The following is a 14,144-nucleotide window of genomic DNA, read 5'->3' on the forward strand; positions in this document are numbered from 1 at the left end:
AAAGTCAACAAATTTCACAACTTCTTAAACCTGAATGATCTTTTTATAAATTTTTCATATCCTTCCCCCATTGTGCAGAATATTAACTTCAGATAAAATGACTATTTAAATTTTTTAAAAATTGCATCTGCATTTTCAGAAACTTCCCAGCGCGATTCTTAACATGTATCAAACTTCAGTTAAAAAAAAAACATTTTGCAAATCTGGGCTTGTTGATGTTTAAAAAAAAATCTAGACTCCGTAATTACCCGCAAATCCCACTTTTCTTAATAACAAAGTTCCTTATTTCAATCAATAGATCCTTTTGAGTATTCATAGACAGGATTGAGTCAGCCTGTGTAAATGGAAAAACATCAACTTCATAGCAAATGGAATTTTCATCAAATAAAAACACAACTTAAATGTATGACCGTGGGATAAAGTTACATATCATGGCTAAGCTAGAAAGTTCATTTCATTTCAAGCTATGAAACTACAATTTCACCCTTTAAATATCTACAATATTTCAAAAAAAAAATGCAGTAAGCGTCAACTGCCTCTAACACAGACCAAGGGAGGCGTTGCTTGATTGAGTTGAAAAGTCTGATTTCTATTTAAGAGATTGAGGTTGCCTTTAGGCATTTGAATTCTTCCTTGAAAATACAAATTTAAAAACTCCCTTTGACAAGAAACAAAAAAAAAGATAATTTCATCACAAATTTGAGTCTTGGACCACTGACAACACCTGAAATACATTTTAATTCAGTTGACAGTAAGTTGGATTGGTAGCCTGTTTTACTTGGAAGCAATGATGTCTGGAGTTTCTGGGTCACAAGCCAGAAATTCTGGTTTAAGAGCCCAAGTAGTCAGTTAAGTTGATCCGAAAAAGGAGCGGAAATGGCAACTGGGTGCAGAGATTTTCCGAAATACGCAAAACTTGAAGAACATCCTTTATACATATGCACGTAAAAATATATATATATTTTTAAATCAAGTAGGTGGAGAGAGAAAAGAATGAAAAATGAGAGAAGGACGAGACAGAAAAAAAAGTAACAAAAACAGGAGACAATAAGACAAGAGTCACAAAGAGAAATAAATTTCAATCCATTGCTTCCACTGATAAGAATGGTACAATGGAGCTACTAGGCCAAATTATCTTGAGTGAAATAGAAATAATCTGCATTTTCTTGTTAAAGTTAACCAGTCACACTAGCTTTTCAACTGATTGTGTAAAATTATGAAATACTGTAGCAGGAATGAGAGAGCATGTTATGTTGTTCAGATAAAATCTAATATTCATAACAGGAAGAAACTATTCTAGATATCAGAGGCAATAGTAAGCATCAACAAGACAGCAGAAGACACCATCTCAGGGGGGAAAAAAATACAAATGTGCGTCAATGAAAAGCAACAGTAGCAACTTACACAGCAGGTTTGTGGGACACCCTTGAAAGTTTCGGAGTACCTCTCTGGCTGAAGGAGGAAGGGAAACTTTAGTGGCAAGCAGGATCGGAAGTTAGTCAGTCACATGGCGTACTTTGGAAACCACAAATGATACAGGAAGATAACAACACAGCTGACCTCCTGGCAGTCTCACTGTAGATAAATAGCATACATCCTCCAGACAAAAGCATTCAACTCCCGGAGTTCTAGTTACCACCAGCATTGTTTTAAAAGGTTAAGCTACACTTCTGCATTTATTTTATGGCAGATTTAGCCTTTGGACGGTTATCTTTTTCTTTGTCGTAAAAATAATCAGTTCCGTTTTTTGTTGATAGTGGGAAGGGGAGTGGAATGTTATTATTTTTACTGGTAACTGTGACGCTGCCCCTTTCCTGCCCAAGGACCTCAGCAAATTTGTGCCTCTGGTCACGCCACAACAGCTCGGGATAGCAGTGAATATACAAATACCCTTCAAGGAACATTCTGGAGCTGTTCTACAACCATCAAGTACTTCGAAAGCAAGCTTACAATGTATTAAATATTCACTTCAGCATAATTTGCTTCTGCAGTGGATGGTGAGAATTCACTAAGCCCAATGGCTAGTTCCAACTTGTATAATGCAGTACTGTTTAGGCTTATACAATTTGTTCAAATAAGTAACATAGACGACATAATGACATCAACATAGAAAAGCAAAAATATATTACATATTGATCGTGCTTGAAACTGGACTGCTTCGGTGCTGGAAAAGGGACAATTCCCAAATCTGACATGACAGACAGCTGGACATAGCCAATGGCAGTTAGATGAAGAGACCACAAACTGTTTTAAGTTTTTAAACCAAATAATCAAGTACTTGATGCAAGTTAGAGAAAAAACTTCCCCCATTATGAAATACATCAAGACTGTTAAATTCTTTTTTCAATTGCTTTTGCTGGGACTCCTTTACCACAAGATACCAATACTATCAAATGTGTATACATAAACAAAATTTATGTCTAACCTGGCATGCATTTAAATCTACAATTCCCTTTGCTACAAAAGTGAATTATGATTGGTTTAAAAGACATCTTAATGCTGTTTACAACAGGCTAATTAGCAGCTTTTTGAAAAGAACATAGTACTGGCAGGCACTGGTTCATACAAGTACTTATTCTTCAGCCCTCAAATCTTTTGCCCCTTTCAACTCCTTTCATAGCTGAATTGAGAAGTGAAAAAAAAAATTACACCCCACCATTTTAAGAGAAAATCTCAGCCCCCATTAACTAACGAGACAATCCAAGTAGAGCTGGTGAGGTTTCAGCTAAGACCGTCTAGCAACAGTACCCTTCCTCGAAAACCAAAGTTTACTGTGCATCAAAAAGTTCAAAGACTTTCACATAAATTTATTATCCAAGTACATACACGTCACCAGATGCTACCCCGAGATTCGTTTTCTTGCAGGCATTCACAGTAAATACAAGAAACACAACAGGATCAATAAAAACTGCATACAACAAAGGCAGACATATGCAACAACCGATGTGGGTGGGGGGGTGGGGGAGGTGGAAAACAAACAGCAAAGTGTGCAAATACAAAAGAAATAATGATGATAAATATCAAGAACACGGGTTGTCGAATCCTTGAAAGTGAGTCTATAGGTTGTGGAATCAGTTCATTGTTGAGGTGAATGAGGTTATCCCCCATTGGTTCAGAAGCCTGATGGTTAATGGTTGTAGGGTTAAAAACTGTTCCTGAACCTGTGGCTCCCATACCACTTTCCTGATAGCAGCAGCAGGACAGAATGGCCTGGAGGGCGGGGGTCCTTGATGGATACTGTGTTACTTCGACAGCACTCCTTGTCGATGTGTTCAATAGAATGTGGTACAACGACTGTACCAGCACTGATGAGACACCTTAACTTGTATTATTTCTTCCCAAAGGAGATAGCTCCGAAATGGCCAACACCAAATACCGTAATATGCAGTAGGCAGAGGAAAAAGGAAAGATTAATTTAAAAGTGTTAAATTAGAGAACAAAGAGCAGAACAAAATACCAGCAAAGAAAAATGTTTATCAAGCGAAAGGAAGTTAGCCCAATGGTTCCAAATTAGGAAAGCAGCTAGAAATTGTGAAACTGAATACCAGTTGATGACTGTAACCGACTAGCTTGCTAATGGCCCTCAGGGAAGGAAATGTCACAACTCTAGCACAGTCAGGGCAAAAATGTAACTCCACTCCATTAGCATGCGTTTGACTCTTCATGCCGCAAGGCAGCAAAAACAGAGAAAATAACCATACTAATGTTGCCCTCATCACAACCCTTTAAAATAAAGTGGACGCAGAAACAGCGACACAGTATCTAAAGAAAAAATAATTCAATATTTATTTGAAGTATAAACATGTGTTGTATTGGTTCAGAATACTATACAATATAGAGTTTCTCCTTCATAATCAGAAAGCAAAAACTACCCTCTACCAAGCTCATATTGAAACACATATGCATCTCAACCATGTACAGCACAAAAGCTTTACAAATCCACTCAGCTGTAACACGATAACTGATGCATTTCCATCATCCCTGAAAAGTCCTCAGTGAGGTAAGATGCAAGATGATCCATTTAGTAATGAACCGATTTTCTCCCTCCCCCAAATAATGCCTGTGTTCTTGTAACTGTTAAACCCTCTTTGTATCTTACACGGTCACACTGACATACCTCCACATAAAAGGCTATGAAAATTGGACAATTGTTTTTTTAAAAAAAAAGAAAAACAGAATGCACAAAAAGAAATTGCAGAAATTTGGACCCAAAAAGCTTCGGTTATCAATACAAATTATGTTTCATAAGTATTTCTAATACCAAGCATTTCAGTGGATTTATACTACAAAACAAAAACAAAAATGCTGAAATAGATTACAAGGTCAGCCAAGGTTGTGAAGTCTTTGACGATTTTCCAACCGAGCGTAACACTGCAGTAATCTTCGTTTCCTTGCAGCTCAATAAGGTTTTTATTTCAACTTTGTCTGGGACCTCAGAGTAGCAGCAACAGTTAAAAAGAGTTCAGTATGTAGTATGCAAGATAAGTGCTGGCATCTACAATTACTTCCCACTGACAGACTGACCTGGATCCGATTTAACCCAGCTGTTTAACATTAATCATTGCCTGCGACTCCGTACAGCCAGGGCAACCTCAAGCATGCTGTAAAGAAATTGGCTTAGGACTTCAAACAGTCCATCTTCTTCAGCTTAAGCATTTAGAGAAAACAAATTAAAATTGTATTCTTGCAATGCTAACTTCCCTTCAGAGCTCAATGCACGGTCCAGGTAACATCCAGGTCTGTCCCATTCACATTTGCCAGATGCCTACCACAATGAAGTGTCCATTACCTCTGTGGAGTACCAGTGAAGTGCCATGACTCAGAGGCTTCACAACTGTGCAAACTGCATTAGGTCAACAAATAACATAGAAAACAATCAAAAAAATGTGATTGAACAATAACTGTTTGTACAACAGTCCAGTTATTATGAGGGAAAAATGCAGCAACCCTACATTTTGTAGAGTAAAGCTTCCTCAAAATGTAGAACGAGGGTAATGGGATGGCACCTTCCTGCAGATGTCCAAGTGCCCAAGTCTTTTTCATCACATTTAGCTAACAGGTCTGTAGTGGATTCATTGCCTGCCTGGGTGCTTGACAACATCAGATGTCACAGCATGTAACTGCACTCTGAAAACTATTCTTCCCATAAACTTTAATACCCTTCAAAACTGAAAACTCACTCTTCAGTGAACCTCAGTTTATTCCCCCCGATCATTATTATCAGGGTGATACGAGACAGCAAGCACATTCTCCAAGCAGTGATCAGATTCATCAACCTGGTCAGACCAGTCTTTCCCCCACCTCCCCCCAAGATCACCTGATAGCAAGCTTTTCAAATGGTAGTCGTTTAAAGATTTGCACATGTCCTTTTCTTCATGTCGACTCAAGAGATTCCAACTGGAAAACATTGTGATTGGTAGGAGTGGTGAAATACAGCTGTTCTTTAGGAGCCCTGTTATCACAGGGACTTGTAAGTCCCAGAGTCCTTTCAAAGTCTAAAAGCTGCCCCATGAAGTTGAAGTTTGGAGAGATGTTGGACTTTTTCCTTTTCACAAAATCATAAGCATCATTCAGTGAAAGGTTCAATTTCTGCATGAGATACGCAACAGTCACAGTGACTGACCTGCTAATCCCAGCTAGGCAGTGAACCAGTATGCCACACTTCTTGGATCGAGCTTCATCTGTCCCAAAATAAATAAAAATATTCATTAAATCTTGTATCCCATTTACAGAACTGCTCCACATTATTTAATCAACGTTGATAATTAACTGGCTCAAGAGGTTCTAAATAGTTCCAGAATTTTAAACATTGACAATAATAATTTGCTAATTCAATTGCCACTTAGGAAGCCCCAGGAATAACTTTAAACAATTTTCTGTCAGAGTGTCAACAAAAGACTTACATAAAGCCGTATCTGTCCCTGACTAACATAAAAATAAATGCAGCCCACCAACGCAAGCTTGTAGGAGTATTAAAAATACATACCATCTTAAGTCTCTCAAGGGCTGATAATGCAATTAAATAACTAAAATAAATACCTCAATTACAAGAGTACTACAAGAATTGTACTTTTTATTCACCGAGTCTTGCTGAAAGTGACTGCAAAGTCAGCCATTTAGATTAATTAGGTAGTGTACAAATGTTTGAATTTTGTCATTCGCCAAATAGAAAATACAAGGAAGGGGCATTTCTCTTCTAATCATGCAATGTTGCACTGCAATAGACAACAAATACAGCAAAAAAAAACACTCCTGCATGCAGTTCTATGACTAAAATTAGCTGCTTGACCAAGGAGCAGAAGTAAAGGTGTGATAACTTTAAACCAGATACTTTAAAATAGATACAGAAAGAAAAATGGGCTATTTTTGGTTAAAGGAGGATCAGATGAGACACTAATATTGTTGTCTAAATGTAAAAACATTGTATCTTTAGAGCAAAGTTTTAACTTGTAGAGATTTTTTTCAAACTTATCAAGACTATTAGAATGTTAATAGTGATATTCAGTTATAAGTGGCCGAGGTACGTGAAGCACGTTTACAATACAATAACATGGCTACTCCCGGGCAATCTTCAAATATTAGCATTTCTGCTGCCTCTAGTACTTTTCAAATCCAAACTTTATTATGCACTTCAGTACATTTGGGTCTTTCAGGATGTCACGCTACAGTAACTTACCCATTAGACGGCATGGGTAACAACAGATAACCAAATATACACAGACAGAGCAGTCAAATTAACTGATTACAGCTTAAACAACTTTATTCAACTCTGAACAGTTACTACAAATGCAAAACTTTATAAAAAAAAACAAAAGGAAGAATACGCTTACCTATGAACGAAATAGCTTCAGGGAAAAATTGTGAAAGATTCTGGCTCCAGTGATCTGAAATTGGAATCTGCTTGTATTTAAACTGCCCGTCGTTCTCAAACATGTTGGGAAGATTAGGGGTTACATTCAGGATATACTTGATGCCATACTTTCCCAGGACATCCAGGTTCGTCGAATCTTTGGCACAGCCGAGGTACAAGTACGGCAAGATCTGGACGGGGAAGGCGGGCTGGTTATTGGGCAGAGGACTGCCCTCAGACTCGGTCGCGCTGTTGGGCTCCCGATCGGCGTCGGATTCCCCGTCCGAGCAGTCGGAACTTATTCGCAGCCCTCCCAGTCCCAGCACGGACACGGGGGGAGAGTTGCTGGGGCAAGAACAGTCCAGGTTGGTCTCGCAGTGCTCGAGGTATTCGGTTTGAAACTTGTTGAAGCCCCCTGTGACAACGAGGGGAAGAGAGAGAGAGAGAGGGGGAAAAAAGTTGTAAACAAGACGAGAGGACAGATTTGACACTTCATGGCACCACCCCATTCACCACTCCCAAATCATACAAAAGTTAGAAATCCGGTAATTCATGCCTCATGCTGCAAAACCCCCCTTCTCCCCACGTAATATTTACCCATTCATGAAAACTGGGATTTTACTCAAGCAAGACAACATGGCGGAGCCATTTTGGTGGAAAGAGTTGTTTCACTTCTCTCCCTCCCTTGGAGCAGTTCACTTCCACAATCCTTCAAGGTCCCTGAACCGTAAAACTACTTTTTATACATATATGAAAAAGTATGAAGGCGCAAGTATACTAGTTTTAAAGGAAAAAGATAACAAGTTCTGCTGCCCCAAATCGAGCCTTCCCAAGCCAACAATTAAATAAATAAATGCCCGCATGGAATGAGGTTTGACTTTTCAACTCAGCTACTGAGGAAAGTTAACCGGCCCGCTTTACAGAAGGAATGTGACTCAAATGTTAAAAAAGCACAAACTTGGTCAGGGGAGGGGTTGGTGGTGGAGGGAGTTGCTTCATTTTTTTTAAAAAAAAGTATCTGGGATAGATTGTGTTGCGAATGAGAATCGCACACCACCCCCTACCCCCCGCGCCAGAAAGTTCGACCAAGAAATGTTCCAGTAGCAAATAAATAAAAATTACATTTTGTCACAAATCTAAAGGGGAAAAAAGTTTGCAGCCTTACCCTCCAGGTAATAAGCTTTACAGCCATCGTCTCTCAGTTTCTGTAGCAACAACCCCAAGACAGAACTCGTTCCGTTTTCGTGCCAATCGATCGTGCACTCGTCGTATAGGATAACCGTGTCGGTCTTGCACCGCTTCACGAATTTCTCCTTGTCTTCGTTGTTGGGGATCAGCGACTTGATGGGCAGGTTGCCCTTCTTCAGCCGCCTGAGCATCAACCCCGGGATGACCACATTGATAGCCGAGTCGATGTGCGAGGACTCGTACAGCTCGTGGGATCGGCAGTCAAGCAGCAGCAGGCTGGCATCCCCGGATTCCAGCTGCTCTTGAAGCCAGTCGACACTCTTGTTCATCGCCATGGCCGAGGTAGTACAAAAAAGCTGATTTTTCATGAGGAAAACCTTTTAAGGGAAAGCCGACGGGGCCAATTTCGTCCTCCGAACTACAGCGTTGCCCCGACAGCGGAAAAAAAAGGCACAAGTCCAACGCAATCGTCTCGCGTGTTCCTTATGAGAGGAGCTAAAAAATCTTGCTCTGAAGACCGTCGTAGTGAAAATGCAGAACCAATTCCACTGTAACAAGGTACGGGGAGATGATTAGCAGCAGGGACCCCCAGTTGAAACTATGTGTCCTATCTCGCTGGTCTTCATTCACCATCTCCCGTGTGTACGGCGCTAGTACTGAAGCACTGGGTCAGCGCCACCGATTCCACCGGTGTTAATTTTTCTCCTCCCTCCCAAATGCTCAACACACCGAGTTAAGGCAGCGAAGCTGCGTGACGCGCCTTGACTGACAGTTCCCTCCGCCACAAGCGACCTTACGTTCCCCGCCTGCCTCTCCGCCAATTGGCGATACCGCCCTGGGTCAATGAGCCAATCAGCACCAAGGAAACGGGTGCACCGCCCCCTTCCCATTGTTACATTGAATTAGAAGTGTGTGGCAAAAGTTGCGGACGAATGAAAGGCAGTCAACGTCACGTTTCTATGGCAGCGGACCTGCCGTATCTCCTTGTTTGGGTTTGGAAAGCGCGGGGTTGGTGCGAGTCAATGAGTAACTAGCCCGTGCAGTCTTATTAATGAAAGTGCAGGAAGGAGACCTTCATCACAGTAACAAATCTGGACAATAAAACAATTAATTAACCTAATCTCCGTTTAACTCTGCGAAAAGTGCCTGGGGATCCTCTGACATTTCACTCAAGTCAGTAAAAAGTTGAAAGGCGCAATTGAAGGCAGGCGCACAGCACTGCCCGCAGCCAAAGGGCAGATGTGCAAAATAAATAATTTCTAAAAATGATCCCGCTCAAGGAACTGGTGTCAGTCTAGTTGTTTTGAGCCATCTCCAGGGAGTTTCAAAACTGTTTCCTGCAGCGGATGACTATAATGCGATTTCCTGTAAAACAATCTGAAACTCGATCCACACCAGGATTAGCAACTTGTCTTTAATCGTGCAACATTCTTGTTTCATTCTTTTAAACAGAGTGAGCAATAAAATTGCTCTGGACTTACTTCCGAACCCTGATTAAAAACTTGGGTTATTCTCGAGATACACGTAAAACATTCTAAATTGTTTTTAAATTGTTTCTAATTGGGATTTGTTGATTAAGATCAATATTTTGGTGCAATTTCAGCATTTGTATTTTTATAGCGCATTTCAAGGCACCATACAGCCAACGCAGTAGTTTGAATTAAAATGTAAGAAACGTGGCAGCCAATTTAAGTTCACACATGCAGCAACGTGATAACGGCTAGATAATGTTTTTTATCAGTAATATAATATCAAGGTAAATATTGACCTTAAGACCAGGAGGAAATCGTTTGCTCTTTGAAATAGAGTCGAGCCTTTAAAAAAAACACCACCTGGGAGATTAGGTTGCTTTAATATCCCTTTGGATTGCCTTCTATATTTCAGAATCAGGTTTAATATCACCGGCGTATGTCGTGCAATTTGTTAACTTTGCAGTACAATGTATATAAAACTAAATTACAGTCAGTATATGTATGCAGATTGAACAGTTAGATAAGTAGTGCAAAAGCAGAAATTAAAAATAGTGAGGGCGAGGGTTCAATGGGTTCAATGTCCATTCAGAAATCGGATGGCAGAGGGGAAGAAGCTATTCTGTGTGGCTGAGCGTGTGCCTTCAGGCTTCTGTACCTCCTTCCTGAAGGTAGCAATGAGAACAAGGTACTGTATGGGGGTTCTTAATGATGGACGCAGCCTTTACGAGGCATCACTCCTTGAAGTTGTCTTGCAGTCCACGGAGACTACTACCCGTGACGGAGCTGATTAATGTTACAACTTTCTGCAGCTTACTTGGATTCTGTGCAGTAGTCCCCCCACACCCAGTACCAGACGGTGATGCAGCCAGTCCGACGGAACATCTGTAGAAATTTTCGAGCGCGTTAGGTGACATATTTTATCATTAGTAAAAAAAAAGAATCAAAGCTTAGCATCTGATCCTGCTGACTTTTGGAAAGCACCCATAGCAAACCCTAACAAGGACAAGATGAAGTGAGCAGGAAGAGATGAATAGACTGGATAGATGGCCACAAACGTGCCAAACCGAAATCAACCCAAAGGCGTCTGAGGTCATTCATTTTGGGAAAGGCGGTTAAGGGAAGAGGATGCACAATAAATGACACGATGCTATGAAATGGAGGAAAACATTCTGCACCCACAAGTCCCCAAAGGTAGCAAGACCAGTAGATAAGAAGGAATCCAAGATGTTGCCTCTAATTGTCTGCGGTACGGAATACCAAGCACTATACTTTGAAGAAATGTAGCAGCCTTTATTTCTGTTTTCTTCGAACACTACTACATGCAATTCTGGTTACCCCTCCACATTATGGAGATAATTTGGGCAGCCCAGCAGAGTATTGGTCAGCACAACGCTTTACAGTGCAGGTGAGCTGGGTTCAATTCCCACCCCTGCCTGTAAGGAGTTTGTACATTCTTCCCGTGACCGCGTGGGTTTCCTCCAGGTGCTCCGGTTTCCTCCCACAGTCCAAAGACCAACCCATTGGTAGGTAAATTGTCCCATGATTAGGCTTGGGGAATAACTAGACGGCACGGCACGGCTCGAAGGGCCAGAAGGGCTTACTGCCTGCTATACCTTAATTTAAAAAAAATTAATGTGGAGAAGTAATTTAAGAGGTTATTGTCATTAAATTTTTATTTACAGGATAGATGGGCTGGGCTGGAGTTATGCTCTTTGAACTTCTTCACTGATAGGGTGGTTCCAGTATGGAAAGAGCTGCCAGTGGAAGTGAGATACGTGGGTTCAATTGTAGCATTTGAGGGAAGTTTAGACACGTACGTGGATGAGAGGGGTGTAGAAGGTTATGGTCTCTGTGGAGAGCTATGGTACAGGTGCAGGTAGATGACACAAGACAGAGGACCAGGTTGGCACATACTAGATGGGCCAAAGGGCCAGTTTTATGCCATAACATTTGATGACTGTTAAGGTAAATGGGAGATTTAATTGTGTCACATAAAATTTTGAGAAAACCAGAAAGAATGTATTTTCGTTTATCAGGGTAATGAATAACTAAGGATACTGATTTAAATTAACTAATATGAAATTAGAGGGAGGTTGAGGAACTTAGCTTTTTTATTTTAATATTAGAATGGATCTAGAATTCACTGTTTAAAAGGATAATTGGGACAGAAACACTGAGCATATTTGAAGAAAGAGCCCATGTAGATTTGTGCTCCTGACAAAGAGTTTAGAAGTGGAACTGATTGAAACCGTTTCTACTGGTAGGCCATAATATTTTTTACACCTTTTCCTCTGCATTGCCAACTTCCCTCATACATTGTTGGAAAATAATTAAATTATCTTAATTAAAAATATTTGAAACATCATAAATCTTGAAAATATGCTAAACATTATGATGTTTATGATGTAATTAGCTTTGAGAGGCTGGCCAAGGACTACATCTGCAGCTTGCTACCACCCACACTGAACCGCCTACAATTCACCTACTGACACAACCAATCGACAGATGACACAATAGCTATAGCTCTACACACCGTCCTTACACACCTGGAGAGGAGGGATGCTTATGTGAGAAGGCTGTTCTTGGACTACAGTTCAGCATTCAACACCATAATTCCCTCCGGGCTTGACAAGAAGTTTAGAGACCTCAGCCTTTGTCCTGCCTTGTGCAGCTGGATCCTGGACTTCCTCTCAGATCACCGACAGGTGGTAAAAGTGGGCTCCCTCACCTCTGCCCCTCTGACCCTCAACACAGGAGACCCCAGGGCTGTGTCCTAAGCCCCCTCCTTTACTCTCTGTATACCCATGACTGTGTCGCCACTCACAACTCCAATCTGCTAATTAAATTTGCTGACGACACTACACTGATTGGCCTTATCTCAAATAATAATGAGGCAGCCTACAGAGAGGAAGTCATCACCCTGACACAGTGGCGTCAAGAAAACAAACTCTCCCTCAATGTCGCAAAAACAAAGGAGCTGGTTGTGGACTTACAGGAGGAGACAGTCTAACAGTCTATTGACATCAATGGATCTGGGGTTGACAGGATGAACAGTTTCATGTTCCTCGGTATACACATCACTGAGGATCTCACTTGGTCTGTACATACCAGCTGTGTGATGAAAAAAGTACAGCAGCGCCTCTTTCACCTCAGACATCTGAAAAAGTTTGGCATGAGTCCTCAAATCCTGAGGACCTTCGACAGGGGCACAATTGAGAGCATCCTGACTGGCTGCATCACTGCCTGGTATGAGAACTGTACTTCACCCAATCGCAGGGCTCTGCAGGGAGTGGTGTGGACAGCCCAGTGCATCTGTGGATGTGAACTTCCCACTATTCAAGCCACTTTCAGTGACAGGTGCATAAAAAGGATCATTGGGGACCTGAGTCACCCCAACCCCAAACTGCTCCAGCTGCGACCATCTGGGAAACAGTACCGCAGCATTAAAGCCAGAACCAACAGGCTCTGGGACAGCTTCTTCCACCAGGCCATCAGACTGATTAATTCACACTGATACAATCTTATTTCTAAGCTATATTGACTGTTCTGTTGTGTATCTTACTGTACATACTATTTATTACAAATTACTATAATTTGCACATTGCACATTCAGATGGAGATATAATGTAAAGATTTTTACTCCTCATGTATGTGAAGAATGTAAGAAATAAAGTCAATTCAATTCAATTTACCAGTCAGACATTTCAAATGCAAATTTATGATTTATCACAGCTTGTCAGAAAATACTATTACCTAATATAAATCTCTAAAAGTCACAATATGTGGAAACTTAGTTATCTGACAATTTATACATAGCCATACTTTTTTAATTAGTATTCTTTTTAAATGAATAGTGTTCAATAATCAGTAATGAGGATGTGGTTTATAGTTTGTTAAGCCTCAATTCAGACACTATACTTAAGACCACAGAGTATAAATAAAAAAAAGTAGTTCAAGTTCAGCATTGTTGATATGTAATTAAATCCATCTCTAAGTGGCAATCCAACTTGCCCCAACATTAAATCAAAGCGCAATGAAAATGCTTTTGATCATCGTGATCTTTAAAGAAATTTCTTCACAAAACCTAAGTTCTTAAGATTAGAAAAGAATGTATGTGGCAGTCCTTGACGTCCATATTTTTTATATTTTCCTATCCACCAACTTTATCACAAAGCAACTTTACACAGTGCAGACTCCCTGCCTAGACAGATAAATTAAAGCCTCCTTGTTACCTTTAAGGGAAGGATTGTAGATGTGGTATTTAGAAAAGACTTCAGTACAATGCATACTGTGATGAAGAAAATCGAACTGTGCTGATGCAAAGTATTGCCATGCCACCTCGTCAGGTTGGTACTACCTAACTTGAAAAGGCTTACTATATAGGATTTAAAAAAAAAACATATTAAATTGTTTCTGTAGAGATAAACCTTACAACTAGTTTCTCAGAATAGTGCATTTTAACAATGTTAATTAAGTCACCATACTGCACTAAGCCAATGTACTTCAGAATGTGTTGTTAATGTCCAAAAGGACCACAACGTTGCCTTTGGGTTTGGAGGCTTATGTTCGTCAATGACCTGGAGGGCTATGTTGGCTGGAGTCAGGGCCTTGTGCTTTGGCTCTTGGTCGTGTCA

The 14,144-nt window shown here is 40.5% G+C and overlaps 1 protein-coding gene across 1 annotated transcript; it reads right to left on the reverse strand.

Moving 5' to 3' along the window:
* Positions 1 to 2,848: 2,848 nt before the first annotated feature.
* On the reverse strand, positions 2,849 to 8,791 carry dusp7 (dual specificity phosphatase 7). Its single transcript, XM_063068178.1, has 3 exons — positions 8,016 to 8,791; positions 6,831 to 7,265; positions 2,849 to 5,681 (listed from the first exon to the last, which is right to left on the reverse strand). The coding sequence occupies exons 1-3, from the start codon at positions 8,404 to 8,406 to the stop codon at positions 5,374 to 5,376; spliced, it is 1,134 nt and encodes a 377-aa protein (XP_062924248.1). The 5' UTR covers positions 8,407 to 8,791; the 3' UTR covers positions 2,849 to 5,373.
* Positions 8,792 to 14,144: the final 5,353 nt, after the last annotated feature.

The sequence above is a fragment of the Mobula hypostoma genome, chromosome 15 (assembly GCF_963921235.1).
Source record: "Mobula hypostoma chromosome 15, sMobHyp1.1, whole genome shotgun sequence".
Taxonomy (NCBI): Eukaryota; Metazoa; Chordata; class Chondrichthyes; order Myliobatiformes; family Myliobatidae; genus Mobula; species Mobula hypostoma.